At 57.0% G+C, this 21,483-nt stretch overlaps 1 protein-coding gene across 5 annotated transcripts in view; it reads left to right on the top strand.

The window, feature by feature from the left end:
• Positions 1–3,383: 3,383 nt before the first annotated feature.
• Positions 3,384–21,483, top strand: part of KNDC1 (kinase non-catalytic C-lobe domain containing 1) — a 54,415-nt gene continuing 36,315 nt past the window's right edge. For 2 of the 5 annotated variants that reach the window (XR_012510017.1, XM_074373330.1), the window contains exons 1-3: positions 3,384–3,640; positions 9,323–9,521; positions 9,770–9,828. Coding sequence is in view for 4 of the 5 variants with exons in the window: in XM_074373330.1 (XP_074229431.1) it covers positions 3,539–3,640; positions 9,323–9,521; positions 9,770–9,828 (360 nt within the window). In the remaining variant the exon portion in view is untranslated. The remainder of the gene's footprint in view (positions 3,641–9,322; positions 9,522–9,769; positions 9,829–21,483) is intronic. The other 3 variants (XM_074373329.1, XM_074373327.1, XM_074373328.1) reach the window with 2 other exon arrangements.

The following is a 21,483-nucleotide window of genomic DNA, read 5'->3' as shown; positions in this document are numbered from 1 at the left end:
AAGCAGGTCAGTTCTAGGTCCTCGTGTGCTCATTCCCATGGTCAAAATATTTCCATACTGTAAAATGAGCCTTATGGTCACCAGAAACAAACAAAAAATTTAAAATACTTATTTAATAAATATTCAATTTATTAAAACCTTACGCACGTTTTTTGGCAAAGTTTATCGAGGGTCTACAGAAACTCTCAAGCTTAAAAATCCATCAGAGGAGGGTAAAATTCTGGCCGGAATTAGATGCCTGTAATGAGTTTCAGGAAAATGTTACGATGGAGACTTCTGACTATTAAAAAACATGTTTATGTGTTTTTTCCTAAGTGATTGATCGTGGGTATCAAAACCACTTTGGTTTTTAGCCTTTCGGATACATTCACCAGAGTGACTAGCAGCTTTATTTCAAAATGTCAGTAATGATACCACACCAGATACTACATTCTTTGCGATTATTTACATTTTTTATTTTTTGAAAAATGTAGATGTCAATTTCAAAACTTCTAAGTGATGTGACAGCTTTTCAAAATTCTCTCGAAGAAAACGGGTGCCAAGGCTTTGAAACCCCGCTCCCCCGCGGAAGAAACAATCCTGTCGTGGGCACTGGCCAGGGGGGAGACGGGGGTGGGAGGGCTGAGCCTGGGCATGGAGGCGTCTCAGGCTGGGATCTGCATGGAGGCAGAGGTGGATGCAGAGGGGGGTCCTGGAGGAAAGGGGTGGAGCAGGGAGTGAGGCAGCCCACCAGGGAAGAGCAGTAAGAAGACTGGGCTATCACCAAGTCACGGCCTTGGCTGTGGAGCTGACCGTGTGGCCAGGAAGCCTCTGCAGGACTGACGGCTCCTACTGGGGAAAAAGGCTCGCTCACTGGGCTTGTGCTGGCACGTGGGTGGTGGGGAGAGGCCGGCACAGAGGCCGGAGTGAGGGGCCCCTCCAGCAGTCCGTTGGCGAGGACTCTTGGCCCTGTCCGGAGCTGAGCGTGCAGTGCACTTCGGGCACATGGGGCTGCTTGGATTCCTTGTGCCATCTGTGCCGACTCGTCAGCTCCGGCGTGGCCAATCCAGATCTGCTCTGACCTCAAGAGTCAAGCCCTCGTCCCCACACTGAGGGCGTCCACCAAGCCTGAGGCCCTAGGACCACACCCTTCCGCAGAGCAAAGCTCACCCTGAATGCAGGCAAACACGCAAACACACAGTGAGACTAACAAAGCATCCAGCATAAGGTGTGTGTCACTCCACTGGCCACGAGCTCTTCAGGGGAAGCAGGTGGGTAGAAGGCAGGCCAGGGTGGCCCCTGCCCAGTGCCTCCCATGGGCTCCGTTGGGCCCTCCCTGCTGGCCCAGGCACCCTGGTCCCTGCTTGACCCAGGAGCTGGGAAATGCCCACTGAGCGCGTTTAGGCTATAACAGCCAGCCCTGACTCAGCTGGCATCTGCAGCCCGTTTGTTCTGCCTTTTGCCCAAATTGGCTGTACCTTTTCCTGAAGCAGATGCACCACTCAGCCCAGGAGCATTTGCCATGAGCCGGCTCCTGCAGTGAGGGGTTACCTTGGCCCCGCACTCAGTCCTCGCCGGAGACCGGAGAAGCATATGACAAAGCTGACGTCCTCCTCTGTGCCCCACAGCCGAGGCCCCTCAGAGGGCACCTAGGCTCAGTGGCAGGTAAAGGACGTTGAGGCCACACTCGGGCTTTGACAGCCTTCGACACCAGCCCTGGACAGAGGGAAGGGGCAGGCCCACCCAACAGCGCCAGGGCCCTGCAGCCAGGACGCTTAGTTCCATGGCCCCAGGGTCTGAGGACAGGGTGCAGCGGGAGCCCCAGTGTCCTGGGGCAGGGCCTCCTGCCCTGGCTTCTGACGCTGCCCACCAGTGGGACCCAGACACACGTCTTGAGATGTATTTTCTCCAGCTGCTGCCCTCCCCACCCACCCCTGCTCCCAGCTCCCAAGCCCCCAGACCCATTTCTTCCTCAGGTGACTGGCTGGCTGCCCAGCACCCTGGCCACCAGCCTGACGCCTTGCTGCCCGCCTGCTTCTCCTGAGACCTGGCTGCTCTGGCCCACACAGATGTCACATCCCAGGGCCCGAGGGCCACGAGACCTGACTCAGGACAGAACAGGTCCCCCACACCTCTGCACTTGGCAGGGCCTGTCGTAGCCAGACGCATTCACAAGGGAGCATTTGTGGAGTGTCTGCTGTGTGCCTGGCCAGGCTCGGCAGTGGGGACAGGGCTGGGCGCTCAGGGAGCTAACAGCCTGGCCACAGTGCCTGCTCCCTGGTGGGTGCTATGACCCACAGCTCCGCCCTGCGTACAGGGGACCCACCATGCCTTACAGGGTAAGGAGATCACCATCCACCCTCCTGTAGAAAAAGTGGGGCATGTGCTGCCTGGCCCCTTGCAAGGCTTCAGAGAAAGAACCCTGGCTCTTTGCTTCACTGGGCAGAGGGGCACCCTGGCTCTTTGCCAAGCTGGGGTTGGGGGGTCCTGCTCTTCGCCCAGCCACAGGCCCCAGCTTGGGGCAAGGCTTGCCCCAGTGCTGAGGAAACCCAGCCAGTGGGCCCTAATGGGGTGGTGAAGGGGTTAGTCGCCGGCCAGCTGGGCTGCCAAACTGAAGGAGACATTGTTCTTTTCATTTCCTTTCCACAGCCAGGAGGCCCGCTGGCGAGGTGCGAATGAAGCTGTAATTGCAGGTCCCCAAGTGTCATCCATGGGGCTGTAACTCAAGAAAGGTGCAGGCCAGACCCCAACTGCTCAGAGGGGTCCCCTCCCCGATCCCTACCTTCCGGGCCCCCCCCCCCCCCTGCTTGGCCAACACCCGCCCCGCCTGCCTGGCTGGCCTGGGCGCCTCTGCAGCCCCCCCCCTCCCCCGGGACTGCGGCAGCCCCGCCCCTCGGCCGGAGGGGGCGGGGGCAAGGGGGACCCGGCTGAGGGGGGACGACTCGCCCTGCACTCTCCTTGGGGTGGGGAACAGCCCTCCACCCGTGTGCCCAGGTGGGCGCCGGCAGCAGCCTGCAGCACCACTCCGCTCGGGAACACCGGCCACAAGACTGGCCCCGCCCCCAAACGGTGCCGCCACCCCGCCCCGTGCATTTCCCCCCCATTCCCCAGAAAGCGGCCAACGCCCCCAGGGACGAAGTCCCAGAGAACGCCCTCGGAGCCCCTCGCCGTCCCCAAGCGCCAGCCAAAGTGAGCGCCGCCTTCCGAGAGTCCGGAGCCCCCCAGTCCCGCGCCCAGGTGTTCCCCACCCCCGTCCCCCGCTCGGGTGACACTGCGGCAGCGCACGCGGGCGGGGCGCACCGGGGGCGGGGCGGGCGGGGACCGCGGGGGGCGGTGCGGGGCGCGTTGCCATGGCGGCCCTGCGCGCGTAGCCAGCCCGGCTAGCTGAGCCAGATCCTCGCGGAGCCAGCCGGCCGGCCGGGGGCGGAGGCCGCGGTGGGGGCGAGGCCAGGCGGGGAGGGGGCGCCGGCTCGGCGCAGATCTCGTCGGTCAGTGCGCCCCGGGCGAGCGCGGCGGCTCAGGCGGTGGCCGAGCCTGTGGCGCCGCCGGCGCTCCAAGGATGCAGGCCATGGACCCGGCCGCAGCGGATTTTTATGAGGAGGATGGCAAAGACCTAGACTTCTACGACTTCGAGCCTCTCCCTACTCTGCCAGAGGATGAGGTAAGCCCCCGCCCCATGGTGGGACCCCATCCCCCACGGAGGGTTTCGCAGAGAGCTCCCCCCTCCCCGGGAAGATGCTCCAGCCTCCCCAGGCCCCCGGCCCTGGGCCAGGTCCTGGCAGCTGTTCTCACCAACCCCTACCGGCCTTTAACATTTTTGCCTGGAGGGAACAGGACGCCAGAATGCCATATGGGACAGCAGCCGGTGGGCTGTCACTGCAGAAGTTGGCGCTCTGCGAGGGTGGGCTCCCGATTACAAATGCTGGTGGGTGAGTGTGGAGGTGGGCTTCGGGGCAGGAGCAGAGCATGCCAGCGCCCTAGGAGGTCAGTGGAAGGCTCCGGGCAGCAGAGCCCAATCAGGCCAGACTGCTCAGGAGCGGGGGTGGGGGTAGGCCCCCCACGACTGAGGGCTGATTCTTGCTTCCTGAGGACAACAGTAGCCTTTGGTCAGGAGCCCAAGTCCTGAGGCTGCCCCTCAATCTCAAGAGCAGAGGGGCTGGGTCTCTGCCACTTGGGGCTTCCGGCCACTAACTGGGCCAAGTGCCCATGGAGCCAGTTTGCCTGCGACTCCATCAGAGAAGCCGTCCCCACTGGCCTGGGCTTGTCCCTGCAGCTGAGGCAACCCTCCAGTGCCCCATAGGCTGTGGGATGGGGTCTGATGAATAAACTCCGTGGCCCCTTAAGCAAGACGGTCTCCCCACCAGAGGTGGCCCCCGGAGGACGCAGCTGCTCCCAGGAAGACCCTCTGGTCTCCCAGGGCTGTGAGGTCTGCCCAGAGCACCCGCCACGCCCACCGTGGGCACAAGCCCCCATCTGTTGAGGAGTGCTGGCGCCGTGGGGCCGTTAGCAGGGGCTGCGATGCTCCCCTCCGAGCGGCGAGACCCCCCACCTGCCCATCTGGGCCAGGCCTCCAGCGAGGCAGCCCCGGCCAGGCCCTCCTGGGCCGGAGGGGCTTCGTAGCGCCAGCATGCCCCACCCCCACGTCCCTGCAGGGCCGGCTCTGAGGACGGATGGGCTCATGCTCTAGGAGCGGTCCTTCCAGGCTACTGGCGGGGCCGCTGAGCCAGTGCCCCAGGGTTTCGTGTTGCTCCCCCCGCCCCCCAGAGTGGCCTGGATTTGGCGAGAGAGAAGCCTGCAGAGAGGAGAGGCAAGGAAATAAATAAACCTTTGGATATCTCCATGGCTCTGATGGAGAAAGAAAGGGTGCTCCCAGCCCACAGCCTTCAAACGTTTCCCCAGAGGACGAATCTCTGAAGTATCTGTTGGAGGACTCACCTCCCACCCAAGTCACCATCCGAGGCAGACATAGAAAGTGGCTCCTCCCTCGGAGCCTCCCTGCATCCGCTTCCCCACACTCGCAGGGCCTCCTCCATGCCTGGCACACCGAGTCAGTGATGGTGCCAAACAAACAGGACGGGCTGAGCCGGGATTTGGACACACAGCCTCAGTCCCACGCCTGCCCTCCTGCCGTTCCCTGATGCCTTCTCCTGGAAGGAGTGTCCCCAGCGCCACTCTGGGTTGGAGCAGCCGGGGTCCCCATCATCCTGTGACCGAGGCCTCTGGGTAAAGTGCAGTAGCGTCCATAATGGGTTCAGGGGGCCCTTCAAACTTCTCACCCCCTCTCTGGAGAGAGAGGCACTGCCTTGGTATGTTCTCACACACCTGGAGGTCTGTCCTGAGGGCTTCCACCAGCGTCCTGTCCCTGGTCCAGCCTGTGCTCCCTGCACACTTGGTGTGGTTGACGTTGACTGTTTTAAATCTCCACTAGGGACTGTGACTGCCTGCTACAGTGTTGTGTAGTCAGGGTGTATCCGAAAAGACTCTCTGTGTAAGGGGGCGGGGGGGGGCTGTGCTGAAGGAGCCCCCGGAGGGAAGTTTCCAGGGAGGGACAGTCCGAGCCACACAAGACACAGGAATGTGCTAATTACAAAGCTAATTATCTCAACTGACTGTACAGTGAGCTCAAGAAGTAGAACCCTGCAGACACCCCCGCCCCCGCAGGGGCCCCTGGACCCTCCGTCCCCCATTGCAACCCCAGAGAAAAATCCAAATTGCTGGTGAACATAATGAGATGTCCATTGTAACCAGGGAACTCAAAACACAGCCACCGTGAATACCTTTCCACAAGCACCAGGTTGGCGAGAACCAGGGAGCTGGAGCGTGGCCCTGGCTGGCAGGGAGCGGGCAGCGGTAGCCCGCCCTGGCTGCTGGTGGGAGGCTGGGGTGGAGCAGCCTCTTTGGAAAAGTCTGGCACCGGATAGCGAAGTGCCAGCCACTTTATTCTGGGCACCTACCCAGAGACAGGTGGCCCGTGGGCGGCGCCTGAGCATGAGGACTCTCTGGGCTGGAGACCCCCGGGGACATGGGGAGGTCTTGGAGGCTGCAGCCTAGCCGGGTCTCTGGCCACCTGCAGGCAGCTCCACTGCATTGGTACAAGTAGAGTCAGGGGGTGCGGGTCAGGCAGAGCTGCTGCGGGAGACGCAGGCACCAGGCCATCTCAGGTAGCGGTGCCACTGGCCTTTGGGGCTTTCGGGGGCAGACATCTCCCCATCCCCAGACTCCACCGAGGGAAAGGAGGTTCTTACCTGTCCGAAGTCCAGCAGCACATCCCCAGCATCTCTGAGCCAGAAGCTGGGCTGGGCCTAAGGATTTGAAGGCAGAGGGGGCGCTCACAGCTGGGGGACCCCATGAATGGTGAGGGGTGGATGCCAGCCCCATGGGCTGGACTGGATTTTGAAGAACCTTCTGGCCCTGCCCTTAGAGCTGGGTCTGTACCTGGGAGATGAAGACTCTGAAGGCTGGCCAGCAACAACCAGGTCAGACCAGGGGGCAGTAGCAGGCGGGAAGTCCCCCAGCCTCCAGCGGGCCCCTGGGTCCCCGGAGGTGGGGCTGGAACCAGGCATCTGGAGCAGCCTGGGCCAGCTTCTCGTGGCATGTCACCCCCTCTGCAGCTTCTGCCTCGGGCCCTGAGGCCCCTGCAGGCCTCCAGGCACAGTCCACTTGGGTGTGGATCGGGGCCTGCCTGGCGTGAGACTCGGGGCCGTGGGGCCCTTCCCGGGAAGAGCAGAGACTGGCAGGATGGCCACGCAGCTCTGGTCCATTGGGGCTGGAACTCTGAGGGGCTGGTGGGCCGAGATCCTGAGCGGCCGACATGTGCTTCCCCATCTCTCTGTCCTTGTCTTCGGCCCATTAGCCAAGGCCTTTCAGCCCTCCCTCCTGCCCTACTTGGGCCGTGGATTCAGGCAGGGGAGGGTCATTCTTCCTGCCTGGGCCAGAGCAGGGTGGACCAGAGGGGTGGGTGGCGGGTCCCAGAGGGTGGTGACCGTGGGCCCAGGGTCTGGGATCCCTCATCATGTGGCAAGACCTCCCCTCGGTGAGTCAGGGGCCAGCAGCATCCCTCAGCTCTGTCCTGGAACCTGCTCCAGCTGAGTCCTGCCTTCCCGTTGCAACAGTGGGGTTTCAGAGGGGCTGAGGCCATCCTGACTGAGTGGAGGATGCTCCCCCATGAATAAATACTCCCTGTAGGTGCCCCCCATGAAGAAGTGTTGGCCTTTGGCTTCCCTCGGGGGTGTCCACCTCACTGGGGCATCTTTCCACTGGGCAGGGGCCGCAGGGCCTGGACCTGAGCAGGAAGTCATGTTGGGGGCCCTGAGGTGCCCCAGGGGCAGACCTGACCTGCGCTCCCTTCTCTTGGCAGCACGTCCAGTCACAGCTGGGTGAGTGGGCGGGCGGGCTGGTCGGTGTGAGCCACAGCCAGCAGGGAGTCGGCGAGCCCCCGCAGTGCGGCGGCTCAGACTCACCCTCCTCGGCAGCCATGGGGCCCTCAGGCTGCTGCTTGATTCGTGCTTCTGTGTGTCTGCATGTGTGCGTGCACGTGCGTGTTGTGCGTGTGCGCGCGCGCGCACGTGTGTGGGTCCACAGCACCAAGGCGCGTCTCTAACCAGGCCCCCAGGCATCTCCGGGAGTGTGCGGCTCTCCTGGGTCCTGCGGGGTCCTGGGTGGTGCAGAGAGGTGCCAGGTTCACCTAGATCAGAAGCCCTTTTACTGCAGAACCTTGGGAACACAGCAGGGAGGTCTGGAAGTTTTGACTTCTGGGTTCTCCACCCTCTTGGCCTCCCCAGTCTAATCGTCTGCTCTGCCTTTTGTCTTGGTTTCTCCTTTTAAAAGCCCAGGCCACCTTCCCCACAAGGGCCAGTGAGGGGCTCTCTGCTCTCGGGGTCTCCCAGGCCTGTGGCTTTCTGTTCCCCAGCCTTCTCCCTTCACCCCACCCTGCCCCGTGGAAAGAGCTGGGAGGGCCCCGGAGTGACGTCCCTGAGCCCCTCCTTGAGCCGAGAGAAGGCAGCAGACGGTGGGACACGCCAAGTCACACGGGGAGACCCAGCTCTGGTCCCCTTCCTGCCACCCCGTGCCACACGCTGCCCAGCCAGATGCACACACAGCCGCTCCTCATCCTGTCTCTTCCTTCCTTGCTGTAGACCTGGCATCTCTCTTGCTGTGATGGTGGGGATCCTGTGCAATGCAGGTGGGAGAAGTTCAAGGGCTGGAGGAGGGAGGCCCTCTTTAGGACCTGACAGCTTGGCTACACTTGAGAACCGCCCTGTGTGCTGGTGGGTGGAGCAGCTGAGGCTGGAGGCAGAAGTTAGATGGAGGACAGGAGACGGGGGACCGCTCGTATGCATGACCCCCCAGCGCACCCCCAGTCTGCACCCCCCCCCCAGGCTGGGTGTCCACGCCCTTTCCTGGCCCATCACAGGCCTCATCCAGGTCTCAGCTCCCAGCCAACCCCCACCAGGCAGGCAGTGCATGAACACACACACACACAGATGATCAGGCCGTCAAGCAGACCAGAAGAGGGCTGAGAGGTACAGGGCATCTGCTGTGAGGGTGTAGGGGTGTGTAGCGGTGTGTGTGAGCCCATGGGTCATGTGTGCTCGGTGGTGTGAGTGTGCGGGTGTGGCTTGCAAGCACGTGTGAGCACGTGTGTCCGTGCATTGGTCAGTAAATAAGCGGGTGAGAGTCTGTGCACGTGTGGGGAGGGCGTGCTGGTGTGTGTGTCCATGTGCGCATAGTGCCTGACGGAGTGCGCTGGCATGTTGTGTGTGGTGGTGGGTGTGCACGTGTGTGAGCATGAGTGTCGGTGACACGACACGAGTCGGATCTGGAGGTGGGGCCGCTGTGCGTAGGGTCCCGGGGCCGTCCTCTGCTAGAGCTGTTGTCCTTGCTCTCTGGCCGTGGTGTCGTCCTCTGGCACGTCACGTGGTTGTCACAGGCTGTGTTGGCAGCTCCCGCGGGTCCCTCCATTTCTTTCACCTGCTACCACCTAAAAAGGTGCCGCTGAGCCCGTGAGCCTGGGACGCTGGAGCTGGGGCCGCGACGTCGGGGGACAACGGCCCAGGTCCCGGCTCCAGGGCGAACACCTGCTCCAGCAGCAGCTGGCGTCTCACCCGATGCTCTGAGGCTCTGCCGTCCAGGGAGTCGTGAGATGACGTTCTGTTGGGTGTTTTGGGTTTGGGGGGAGGTTTGAGACCTTGCCAGAAACTTCCCTCCTGACGTAAGATGAGACAATGAACTGCTGCCCCACGTCTCCTGCTTCCCTGGAGTTAGTCTCCACATCGGGGCCTGTCCCAGACCGGCCGCCCTTGCAGGCAGCCCTTGGTGGCTCAGCCCAGGCCTGTCTCGGCAGGAGAACGTGTCCCTGGCCGACATCCTCTCCCTGCGGGACAGCGGCCTCAGCGAGCAGGAGGCCTGGGCCGTGTGCCTGGAGTGCAGTCTGTCCATGAGGAGCGTTGCACACTCGGCCATCTTCCAGACGCTCTGCATCACGCCCGACACGCTGGCCTTCAACACCAGCGGGAATGTGTGCTTCATGGAACAGCTCAGCGGTGAGGCCCGGGCGGGGTGGGCGGGCAGGTGCCTGGGGCTGAACGTGAGCGCTGATGCGGCCCAATGGACGCCGCCCCTCCCTGGCCCCCCACGACAGTATCCAAGCGCGGGTGACCACGGAGGGATCTCCAGACCCTCGCGGGGCTCAGGACCTGCGGATGGGTGTTCATGACCGCAGCCCTGGCACACACGGCCCTGCACAAGGGCCTTCAGGAGGGGTGATCTGGCGCCTTCTCTTCCTCCCCAGATGACCCCGAGGGAGCCTTTGTCCCCCCGGAGTTTGATGTGACTGGGAACACCTTTGAGGTGAGTGGCAGCAGGTGGACCCCCCAGACGTCTCTCCCACTGGTCATCACCTGGTGTCAGCATGGCCATGGGGTCCACCCCAAAAGGGCCAGTGCCACGGGGAACAGAGCTGGGGGCGTCCCGAGGAGGTGGGGAGGTGCCAGGGGCCCCACCATGGCTGCCAGACGTGCTGTATCTGGGTGCACGCTTGTCATATAGTGCGTGGCATGTTTTCTCGGGTATGAACTGACTACATTTAAGATGCTAAAAGTGCCTAAAATTACCAGTGGTGGCTGGCGGGACTCGCGGCTTCTCTGAGGATCCGTGGGTGCAGCTCCCTCACCCTGCGGAGGGAGAGGCTTCTGAATCACTCACTAGTGTGAGCGGGGCCCACACGGGCTCCCACATGTGGGCTGAAGTCGCCGAGGCCTCTCGGGGGGCACCCAGCAGGAAGGACCCCTGGGCACCCCCGCGCACACCCTCAGGCCCCTGTGCGCCGCGGCGGGCATCACAGCCCCGCAGGAAGGGCTGGGGGGCGTGGAGAAGGGGGCCGCCTCGCAGGCCCTGCCCGTCTGTGCCCTGGTAACTTTCCGGAAAGAGCCTCGTGCTCCGCGGTAGCGTCTGGAACTTCCTTCCACACGGTTTCGCTAAGACTCATCTGCGCTGGGTGCTGTGTCATTTGTGGGGAAACGCCGGCCTACGGGCGGCCGGGAGGGGAGAGGGGGTCCTGTTCTGCGTGGCCCCCTCGCGTCAGTCCGTCTGTCCGGGGAGAGTTTCCCAGCGGCAGGATGGCCACAGGGCAGGGCGGGTGATGGTCACCTGTTTTCTGCGTGGTTGCTCTAGAGTGCACTGCCACCGGCACGTGGAGACACCCCCGCCTCCCCCTCCTCCGGGATCGGTTCTGCCGAGATTTCCTAGGTTTGCATTCCCGCCATCAGGAAGGTGGGCTTGCGAGTGACCAGGCGGGGATCCGTCCGTGGGAAAGTCCATTGCTATTCGATTGTTATGCTTTCTCCACGTGCTCCCAGCCCTGTGCCAGGGCTGCAGGTGTCTGTCCGCTCTGCAGCGTGGCTTCTCACTTCCTTTAGGGCAGCAGCTCTCAGACTTCTTGGTCTTGGGACCCTTTACGCTCCTAAAAATAGTTAAGTACTTTTGAGTATGTGGGTTTTATCTATCCAGTACTTACTGTAGTACAGGTTAAAATGGACAAATGGATAAAAAGTTTACCTATTAATTCATTTAAAAATAACAATCATGCTCCCCAGTGTTCATAGCAGCATTGTTTATAGTAGCCAAGGTATGGAAGCAACCCAAGTGTCCATCAACAGATGACTGGATAAAGAAGATGTGTGTGTGTGCGCGCGCGTGCGCGCGCACACACACACACACACACACACACGCACACGCACACGCACACGCACACGCACACCATGGAATACTACTCAGCCATAAAAAAGAATGAATGTTTGCCATTTGCAGCAGCATGGATGGACATGGAGAGCATTATGCCAAATGAAATAAGTCAGAGAAAGACAAATACTGAAATACTGTATAGTATCACTTATATGTGAAATCTAAAAAATACAACCAGTTAGTGAGTATAACAAAAAAGCAGCAGACTCACAGATGCAGAGGACAAACCAGTGGTTACCATGGGTATAGGGGCAATATGGGGGGTGGAGCTGGAGGTACAAATGACTGGGTCTAAGACAGCCTCAGGGACCCCATCCTTGTAATCACATTTTCCTGCTTTTCATGGCAAGTCTATGGAAATGCAGTTCGCTGCAACATCTTAATCTTACATCCAGCCATCTTGCTAAACTATTTTATTATTTCTAGTAACTTATAAATTCTGCTAGCTTTTCAGTGTAACTCATCACATCACCAGCAAGAGGTAGCAGTGTCATTCCCGCCTGTCCAAAGCTTTGGTGCCAAGTTCCCCCTCCCAGCCCTGCTGTGTGTCAGGCAGGAGCAGCCGTGGGGCAGGGTCCGAGAGTGCTCCTGGAGTCTAAGGGGAGCCTTTCCCACCTCCCTCAGCATATCTGCAGCTCTGTGAGTTCCCCGCTGTGCCAGGGTGACCACACCCTATCGTGAAGTGCTTCTGCTCCTTGTGAAATCCCATTAAGATTCTAACGTTTCCACATCCGTCTCCTTTCCTACTTGGGGAGACCTGAAGGGCAGTGTCTTAGCTTCTCTTCGCACTGCCGCACTCGATTTTCCAGCGCCTGCTCTGGGTCCTGTGTGTTCTCCACCAGTGGACTGGCAGTTCCCACCCTCCCTGGTGTTGCCACTAGGATGACTCTGGTCTTACGTAAACGCCCGCTTCCATTGCTGGGTGATGGTTTAGTGAGAAAGGGATGATCTGCTCCTTGAAACTCTGGTCAAACTTACTTACAAACCCATCTGCTTCCTTTGAGAAAAGATTTTTAATTGCTGCTCTGTTTTTAATAACAGAAGGATTCATCTGTTTTGCCTTCATTTTTTTCTTTTTTTATTGAAGTATAGTCAGTGACAATGTTGTGTCAATTTTTGATGCACAACATAATTTTTCAGTCATACATACACATACATATGTTCTTTTCATGTTCTTTTTCATTATAGGTGACTACAAGGTGTCAAATACAGTTCCCTGTGCTGTACGTAGGACCTTGTTGTTTATCTGCTTTACGTAAAGTAGTCAGTATCTGCAAATCTGAAACTCCCAATTTATCCCTTCCCGCCCCCTTTCCCCACTGGTAACCATAACTTTGTTTTCTATGTCTGTGAGTCTCTTTCTGTTTTGTAAAAAAATTTGTGTCTTTTTTTCAGATTCCACATATAAGTGATATCATGTGATATTTGGCTTTCTCTGTCAGACTTACTTTACTCAGTATGATGATCTCTAGGTCTGTCTGTGTTGTTGCAAATGGCATTATTTCATTCTTTTTTATGGCTGAGTAGTATTCCGCTGTATAAATATACCACAACTTCTTTATCCAGTCATTTGGACATTTAGGTTGCTTCCATGTCCTGGCTGTTGTAAATAGTGCTGCTGTGAACATTGGGGTGCATGTGTCTTTTCGAATTATCGAGTTCCCTCCAGATACATGCCCAGGAGTAGGATTGCTGGATCATATGGTAACTCTGTTTTCAGTTTTTGAAGGGCTCTCCATACTGTTTTCCATATAGGATGCACCATGTTTCTCTGACCATGAGTCAGCTTTTTGGTAAACTATATATTTCTAAAAATGTATCCACTTTTGCCTGTGTGTTTAAAGTCGCAGGTGACGTCCCTTCCAGTCACTGCGTTGCTGCAGATGTGCCCCCGGTCACTCCGTGGATGATTTATTTGTACCTTCTCTTGCCAGCCTTGCCAGGGGGGTGTATATTTTGTTAGTTTTGATGACAGAATTACCCAACAACCGCCTTTAATAGGAAAAAAAAAAGTGTTATTTGGGCCAAATGAGGACTGCAGCCTGGGAGACACAGACTCAGAAAGCACTTGAGGCCAGTTCTCCAGACGTCAAGATGGGGCTTGAAAAGGCGAAAGCCGCAGAGCTACGCGCGTGGTCTGTCAGGACTGAGGACTGGCGCTGGCAGGAAGGAAGGTGCTTGTGAGGCGAGGACTGGTTGGGGGGTCCCAAGGGGTTGCCCAGTTGCAGGGGGACCTTGAGACCGTGAGGCTGCAGGTGGCAGCTGCTGGCGGTGCTGTTTTGAGAACGGCTGGTTTGGCGCAGTTCAGAAAATCAAGTTCTCGGTGATGCGGGAACGTGTCTAAAGCCACATCCACGAGGTCCACCCAGCCCCCACCTGGACGCCTGAAACCCAGTGACTCCGCTCTGACCCTCCGGTGCCTCCTCTCCTTGGTGGCTGGAGCAGCTGTGCGGCGTGTGGCGGGCAGGACACGGCAGGCTGCCTTAGGGCACAGACGCCTCAGAGCAGACCCCATGTTGGCCAGCGAGACCCCCCCCCCATGCCTCAGGACGTGGGCGTCTCCCCGTCACCTGCTCGCATCATGTGGTGCTTCCTGGTCTGTCTCTGTCCCCTTCCGTGGCTCTGCTCCTCTGTTCCAGCCTCTTTCTTCTTGTGCCTGTTCTTGGTGAGTTCTCCCAACTCCAGCTCATCGGCCCCACCCTTTTCTTCTTCTCTAATATCCGTGTGAACACCTGAAGCCCAGAATTTCCCTCGAAACACGAGTTTCGCACGTAGCATTTGCAGCGCCTCTCTCTTCTAAGTGTTTCTTTACTTCTGCTGGGATTTCTTCTGAAAGAACGCGTTGGGGGCTTCCTCTTTGTCCTGAGATGCAGGAGACCTCGCTTCGCTGTGCTTTGCAGAGACTGCGTTTCGTACCAACTGAAGGTTTACGGCAGCCCCGCGTCGAGCGAGTCTGCCGGTGCCGTGTTCCCAGCAGCACTGGCCCACTTTGTGTCTCTGTGTCACATTTTGGTGATTCTCACAATATTTCAAACTTTTTATTACAATGATACCGTGGTGGTGATCTGTGATCGGTGACCTTTAATGTTACTATTGTAATTGCTTGATGGCAGGTTTAATGGATAAATGTTGTGTGCTCTGACAGCTTCCCCACCTGCTGTTCCCCGTCTCTCTCCCCCTCCCCTGGCCTCCCTCTTCCCTGAGACACAATATGGAAATTAGGCCAGTTTATAGCCCTGCAATGGCCTCTGCGTGTTCACGTGAAAGGAAGAGTCGCAGGCGTCTCACTTTAAGTCCAAAGCTCGAAGTGGTCAAGCGCAGTGAGGAAGGCCTGTCGAAAGCAAGATGGGCCGGAAGCTGGGACTCAGCCGAAGGCAGAGGAAGAGTTCGTGAGGGAGACCGAAGTGCCCCTGCAGTGAGCACATGAGTGGCGGGAAGGCAATGCGGCCCTACTGCTGATGGAGGGGGCTGAGCGTCCGGATGGGCATCATACCAGCCCGGCATTCCCCGAAGCCAAAGCCCAACCCGGAGCAAGACCCCCGCTGAGTCTGTGAAGGCTGAGAGGTGAGGAAGCCGCAGAAGGAGACTCTGAAGCCGGCAGAGGCGGGTTCGTGAGGTTTAAGGAGAGACTGTCCCCAGGACGTCGCAGTGCAGGTGAAGCAGCCGGCAGCGGTGGAGAAGCTGCAGTGAGTCACCCCGGAGACCCGGCTCCCGTGGTTCGCGAAGGTGCTCCTCTAAACAGCAGAGAATCGAGGAGGCGCAGCAGCCTTCTGCTGGAGGAAGACGCCGCCCTGGACTCACAGCTGGAGAGGAGGAGTCGGCGCCCGGCCTCACAGCTTCAAGGACAGGCTGGCTCTCTTGTCATGCACTGGGGCGCATGCGGCCGGTGACTTAAGGCTGAAGCCAGTGCTCATTTACCTTCTGCAGATGCTGGGGGCTTTAAGAATTGTGCCAAACCGACTCTGCCTGTGCTCTGTGCACGGGCCAGCAAGGCCGGGATGGCGGCACATCTGTGTACAGCGTGGTTCACTGAGTATTGTGAGCCCATGTTGAGACCTACTGCTCAGAATAAAGAAGATTCCTTTCAAAATACTACTGCTCAGTGACAGTGTCCCTGGTCACCTCAGAGCCCTGACGGGACGCTCAGCGCCGTTACCGTTGTCCCCGGGGTTTCCTGTAACACTGCGCTCACTCTGCACCTGTGGATCCAGGAGGCATTGTGACTTTCAAGTCTTATGAGTTAAGAAATGTGTTTCATAGGACTGCAGCTGCTGTAGACAGCGGCCCCTCAGAGGGATCGGGCAGGGGCAACTGAAAACCTTCTGGGACAGATTGCACATGCCAGCAGGTACATCCGTGATTCCCGGGAAGAGGTCAAAACGACGTGAGCAGGACTTTCGAAGAAGTAGACTCCAGCCCTCCTGGGTGACTCTGAGAGGTTCAGCCTTCAGTGGGGGAGTCACGGCAGACGTGGTGAAAGCAGCAGAGAACCAGAATCAGACGTGGAGCCTGGGGATGGGGCTGCTTTGCTGCAAACTCACGGTAAAACTTTAATGGATGGGAAGTTGCTTCTCACGGGTGAACAAAGTGGTTTCTTGAGATGGAACCTACTCTTGGTCAAGATGCTGGGAATACTGTTGACATGACAACAAAGGATTCAGAATACGAGATAAACATAGCAGATGAAGCAGCGGCAGAGTGTGAGGGGCTGGACCCCAGCTCGGACGGGCGTCTGCTGTGGGCCCAGTGCCGTCAGACAGCACTGCGCGTGCAGAGAAACCGCTCACGAAAGGGAGAGCCGGCTGATGTGGCTGGTTCAGTGTTGTCTTACTTGAAGAACGTGCTGCCCCAGCCTTCAGCTGCCACCACGCTGGTTTGTCAGCGGCCGTTAGCACCGGGACAAGCCCCTCCAGCAGCAGAAAGATGTCGAGTCACTGAAAGCCCAGATGATGGTGAGCACTTCTTAGACGTGAGGTTACTGCACACCGAACAGACTGCAGGAGAGCGCAAGCATGACTTCTGCACCCACTCGAACCAAAACCTCTGTGTGACTCGCTTTATGACAAGCCTCACTTTGCTGCGGTGTCTGGAACTGGACTCACGGTGTCTCGGGGTGTCCCGAGCACGCAGCTGGGGGAGCTCTCAAAGCTGAACACCCCTGGAACCTGCACCCAGAGCGACGCAGAGCATGGCTCTGAGTCACGTGGCGAGTGGTCGGTGACTCTCCCCGGCTTCCCTGTTGTTTCCCCCACGTGCAAGCAGGTCGTCCTCTCCTGGGTCAGCCGAGTTGGAAATACCAGTCAGAGATGAAATGGAAACTGCCCCGTTTATACGGCAACCGCAGCTGCAGAAAGCATGGCAGACACAGCAGGGAGGGCTGTACTGCAAACTGAACCACGGTGCTGAAGACGCGGAAACAGGACACCAGAAAACGCGGCGACCGGCCCTGGCCCTACACCAAATTTTCTTCCCGGCGTTGCTGAGACATAATTGACATCTTCTGTGTGAGTTTAAGGCCTGCGACCTGATGGCTCTATACACGTGAGTATTTCAGAACTGTCTCCGCGGGGGTGCTGGCTGGCACCCCAGCACCATCCCCGTCACTGATCAGCGCCGCTTGGGTCGTGGGGACCTTCACGTCTGCTCTCTCAGCAGCTCGGAAGTGTCTGTGCGGTGCTGTTAACTGCAGTCACCGTGCTGTTCATCAGATGCCAAGAACTCACTCATCTTGTGATTGGGAGTCTATGTCCTTTGTCCCCGACCCCCCAACCCCCCCCCCCCCGCAACCTCCACCCTGCTCTCTGTCTCTAGGAGTTCAGCTTTTTCAGACTCCACCCCTAAGTGGGATCACACAGTATGTCTTTCTTTGTCTGACTTACCTCACTTAGCACAACGCCCTCAAGGGCCATCCTTCTTCCCGTGGCTGAGTAACGTTCCCGTGTGTGTGTGTGTGTGTGTGTGTGTGTGTGTGTGTGTGTGTGTTATGTCCTTCATGCATTCATCCCAAGACAGGCACTTCTTGGCCTCCGTGCGTCGTGCAGGGAGCCAGGGGCCCAGGCGTCTCTTCCGGATCCTGATTTCCTTTCCTTCGGACACAGACACATGGAAGGGGGGTTGCTGGCTTGTACAGCAGTTCTGTTTCTACCTTTCTGAGGAACCTCCGTACTGTTTTCCACAGCGGCTGCACCGGTCTACGTTCCCACCTACAGTGCACAAGGGTCCCTTCCCCACGTCCTCACCAGCACTTGTCATGTGCTGTTTTCCTGGTGACAGCGTTCTGACAGGTGCAAGGTGCCAGCTCACTGTGGTTTTGATTTGCATTCCCTGATGACGAGTGATGTTGAGCATCTTTTCTTGTGCCTGTTGTTTATCTGTATGTCTTCTTGGAAAAGAAGTCTTGGGAAATGTTCTTGGGGAATATTTCTTGGGAAAATGCTGATTCAATTCCTCTGCCCGTTTTTTAATCAGGTTTTTTTTTTTTTTTTTTTTTTTTTTGCTATTGTATGAGTTCTTTATATGTTTTGGGTGTTAACTCCCTATGAGACGGATAGTTTGCCAATGTTTTTCTACAGTTCCATAGGCCGCCCTTCCATTTTGTTAGTTGTCTCCTTTTTTGCTATGCAGAGGCCCTTCAGTTTGCTGTAGCCCCATTTTTTTTTTGAGTGCCCGTGCTTGTGTCACATCTAAAAGCTCGTTGCCAAGGCCAGTGTCAAGGAGCTTTTCCCCTGACGAGTCTTATGGTCTTCAGGTCTTATGTTTAAGTCTTTAATCCATTATGAGTTAATTTTTGTGAGCGGTGTAAACAGAGGTCCAGTTTCATCCCTTGTGCGTGGCTGTCCATGTTCCCAACACCGTGTACTGAGGACTGTCCTCTCCCTTCCAGCACTCCTGGCCCCCTGGGCACAGACTGGTCGACTGGATGTGCTCGGGTTTATTTCTGGGCCCTCGGCTCTGCTCCGCTGGCCTGCGTGACTGTCGCTATGCCCAGACCACCCTGGTTTGATCGCCATAGCTGTGTAACAGGCACACCAGGAAGCGCGATGCTTCCAGCTTTGTTCTGTCCCAGGACTGCTGTGGCTGCGTGCAGTCTTCTGTGGTCCCACACGCACGTTAGGGCTGTTGTTCCTGTGTCTGTGAAAACGCCGTGGGGTGCTGATAGGGGCTGCGTTCACTCTGCAGACTGAATGGGTCGTCAGTCTAACAACACTAACTCCTCCAGCCCCGGAGCACGGGTGTCAGTCCATTTATTTGTGTCTTCTTCAGCTTCTCTCAACAAGGTCTTCTGCTTCTCAGGTTACAGATCTTTCACCTCCTCGGTTAAATTTATTCCTAAATATTTTTATTATTTTGGTGCTGTTGTGAGTGGGATTGTTTCGTTTCTTTTTTAGATATTTCATTGTTAATGGATAGAAATGCAACTAATTTCGTTTTTATTTTATTTTTTTAAATCTTGGGGGGAGGAGGTAATTAGGGTGATTGATTGATTGATTTTAGCGGGGGGCAATGGAGATGGAACCCAGGACCTCCCACATGCTAATTAGCCTGTGCTCTACCCCTGAACTACGCCCACCCCCATGAAATGTAACCGATTTCTGTATGCTGAGTTTGTATCCTGAAATTTCACTGAATCTGTTGACTAGTTCTCAAAGGTTTGGGGTGGAATCCAGGATTTTCTATATACAAGATCACACCACGTGCAAATAGAGGCGATTTTATTTGTTCACATCGAGCCTGGATGCCTTTCAACTTCCTTTTCTTGCCTCGCTGCTCTGCCTGGGACCCGCAGTGCCGTACTGAGTAGAGGTGCTGAGAGGGGGCATCCGGGCCTGGTTCTGACTTCGGAGGAAATGCTTCCGCCCGGTCACTGCGGGGGAAGAGGCCGGCTCTGGGCTCGTCCCGTGTGGCCTTTGCCGTGTGCAGCTGCGTTCCTTCTGTTCTCTGCTTGCTGAGGTCTTATCATGAAAGGATGCTGAACTTGGCCAGGGTTTTTCTGCTTCTCTTGAGATAATCAGGATTTTTACCTTTTATTCAATAAACATGGTGAATCACAGTTATTGATTTGCACATGTTGCACCACCTTTGCATCCCAGGGACCAACCCCGCTTGACCCTGGTGTAGGGTCCTGCCAGTGTACTTGTGAATTCAGTTTGCTCACACTCTGTCGGGGACTTTCACATGCGTGTTCATCAGAGACCCTGGCCTGTTTCTTTCTTGTGCTTCTTGTGCTTCTTGTGCTGGCTCTGACGTCAGCGTAGTGCTGGCCTCGTGAGTTTGGGAGTGTTCCCTATACAGTTTTTTGGAAGAATTTGAGAAGGATTGGCATTAATTTTCTTTAAGCGTTTGGTAGAGTTCACCCATGAAGTCATCTAATCCTGGGTTTTTCTTTGTTGGGAGGTTTTTGATTACGGATTTAATCTCTTCACGCGTAATAGTCTGTTCAGATTATTTCTTCATGGTTCAGTCTTGGTAGCTTGTATGTTTCTAGGAATGTGTCCGTTCTTCCCCGGGTTACCCAGCTTCCTGGTGTGTAAACAGTCGTCTCTTACGATCCTTTGTGTTTCTATGCTACCAGCTGTAATGTCTCCATTCTCTTTTCCGATTTTATTTATGAGCCCTCTCTTTTCTCCCTTGTTAGTCCAGCTAAAGGGTCTGCAAGCCACACAGAGGTCTCTGCCTCTTACCTGACCCCGTCCCACAGCTCCCGCAGAGGGACTCCTGCCGTGGCCGAGGTGGGGTGCACACGAGGGACACGCGTCTTGCTGTTGTCCTGAGTATTTTACTGTGTATGATGTTGGTCTTTCTGAAATTCTGCAGCGTCAGTGCTGTTAAAATAAAATCCCACCCATTTTTTAAATTGGAAGAGGGGAACGAATATTTTTTTTAAAAACCTGACAAATGTGAAAAGAATCAAGCCTTTTGGGGAGAAAATGAAAGGCATGTCCTCCAGGTATGGTAATGCACTCTGAAGGTACCACAGCTGAAATAGCACAGTCTGGACAGAGAGAGAGATACACAGACCCGCGTAAGGAGGAGGAGAGGCCAGCAGTGCCGGGGCCCCCAGGGGAGTTGACGGCCGCATGGGTGGGGTTCAGGGTGGACGGAAGGTGGTGCCGGGGCCAGGGGCTCTCCACTAGAAGGGACAAACCCAGATCCCACGGCGCACCAGCTCAAAGATTCCAAATGGATTAGAGCTAGATACTTACAAATTATAAAACATATTGGAAGAAACAGAAGTAAGCTGTCTTTATCGTCTTGGGCTGGGGAAGGTCCTCCTAAAAAGTCAATACAGAAAAAAAATTATCCAATTTCACGTGCTGAACTTTAGACACTAGGATTTTTGAATGTCAAAAGACACACGAACAAAGTCAAAGGTAAATGAGAGAACGTCTGTGTGACACACAACCAGGGTCGGCCCCCTCAAGAGCCGAGAGTGCGTGCGCCCACAAAGGCAGTGGCTCAGGAGGAACTAGCAACGTGTCTGGATGTGCACGGAGAGGAGAAACTGAAACAGCGCAGAGAGGAGCAGATGCTGGTCACATTCATACCCACAGGAACACAAATCAACACGAGACCTGGCGATGGGGGAGCTGCAGAAACCTGGGGTGGGGGGTCGTACACATGCTGGGATCCGCCCGTTCCTACTAAGGAAGTGGGCCACCCCGCTTGCTGGGACTTGTTGGGACTGAGCCTCGTGGACACAACGTGGATGCACACAGACCTCCACGTGAGGACGTCCCAGGAAGCACTGGTCACAACAGCAACACGTGGGCACTACCCTGAGAGGCGAGGGGACAGACCGCCACCCCGGAGACAGACCCTGGCAGAGACAGGTCCGGAGAGGGGCGCCTCGGCCCGTTGCCTGTGAAAACCAAACAGCCCTGGAACCCCAGCAGCAGCGGGAGGCAAGACGGTCCAGACGGGTCACGAGGCCACCCAGGGAGAGTTGGGCCAGCAGGGACCACACCACTGAGCCATGCTGGGTCCCGCCCTCCATGCTGTCTGTTGACCCTGCACCAGGGTGGGCCCAGGGCTGGAGGGGGAGACTCACCGGTTGGGGGATGGGGGGAGCGGCCATCGGGGACCTGGCCTCTTCTCTGAGCTATGTGACCTGCCTCCCCGGAGCCACACAGCCCAGGGCTCTCCCCTGTCCCAGCAGAGCAGCCACGCTCTCACCTGCACAAATAGAAAAATCCTGAATTTCAAAACGTTTTTTGAAGCATACACCTGAGGAAGAGAGTCAGGGCAGGTGTGGGGAGAGGGCCT

This window comes from Camelus bactrianus, chromosome 11 (genome assembly GCF_048773025.1).
Source record: "Camelus bactrianus isolate YW-2024 breed Bactrian camel chromosome 11, ASM4877302v1, whole genome shotgun sequence".
In the NCBI taxonomy this organism is placed as follows: domain Eukaryota; kingdom Metazoa; phylum Chordata; class Mammalia; order Artiodactyla; family Camelidae; genus Camelus; species Camelus bactrianus.
Note: the sequence above shows the minus strand (reverse complement) of the source record. Positions and strands in the feature narration are given on the sequence as shown.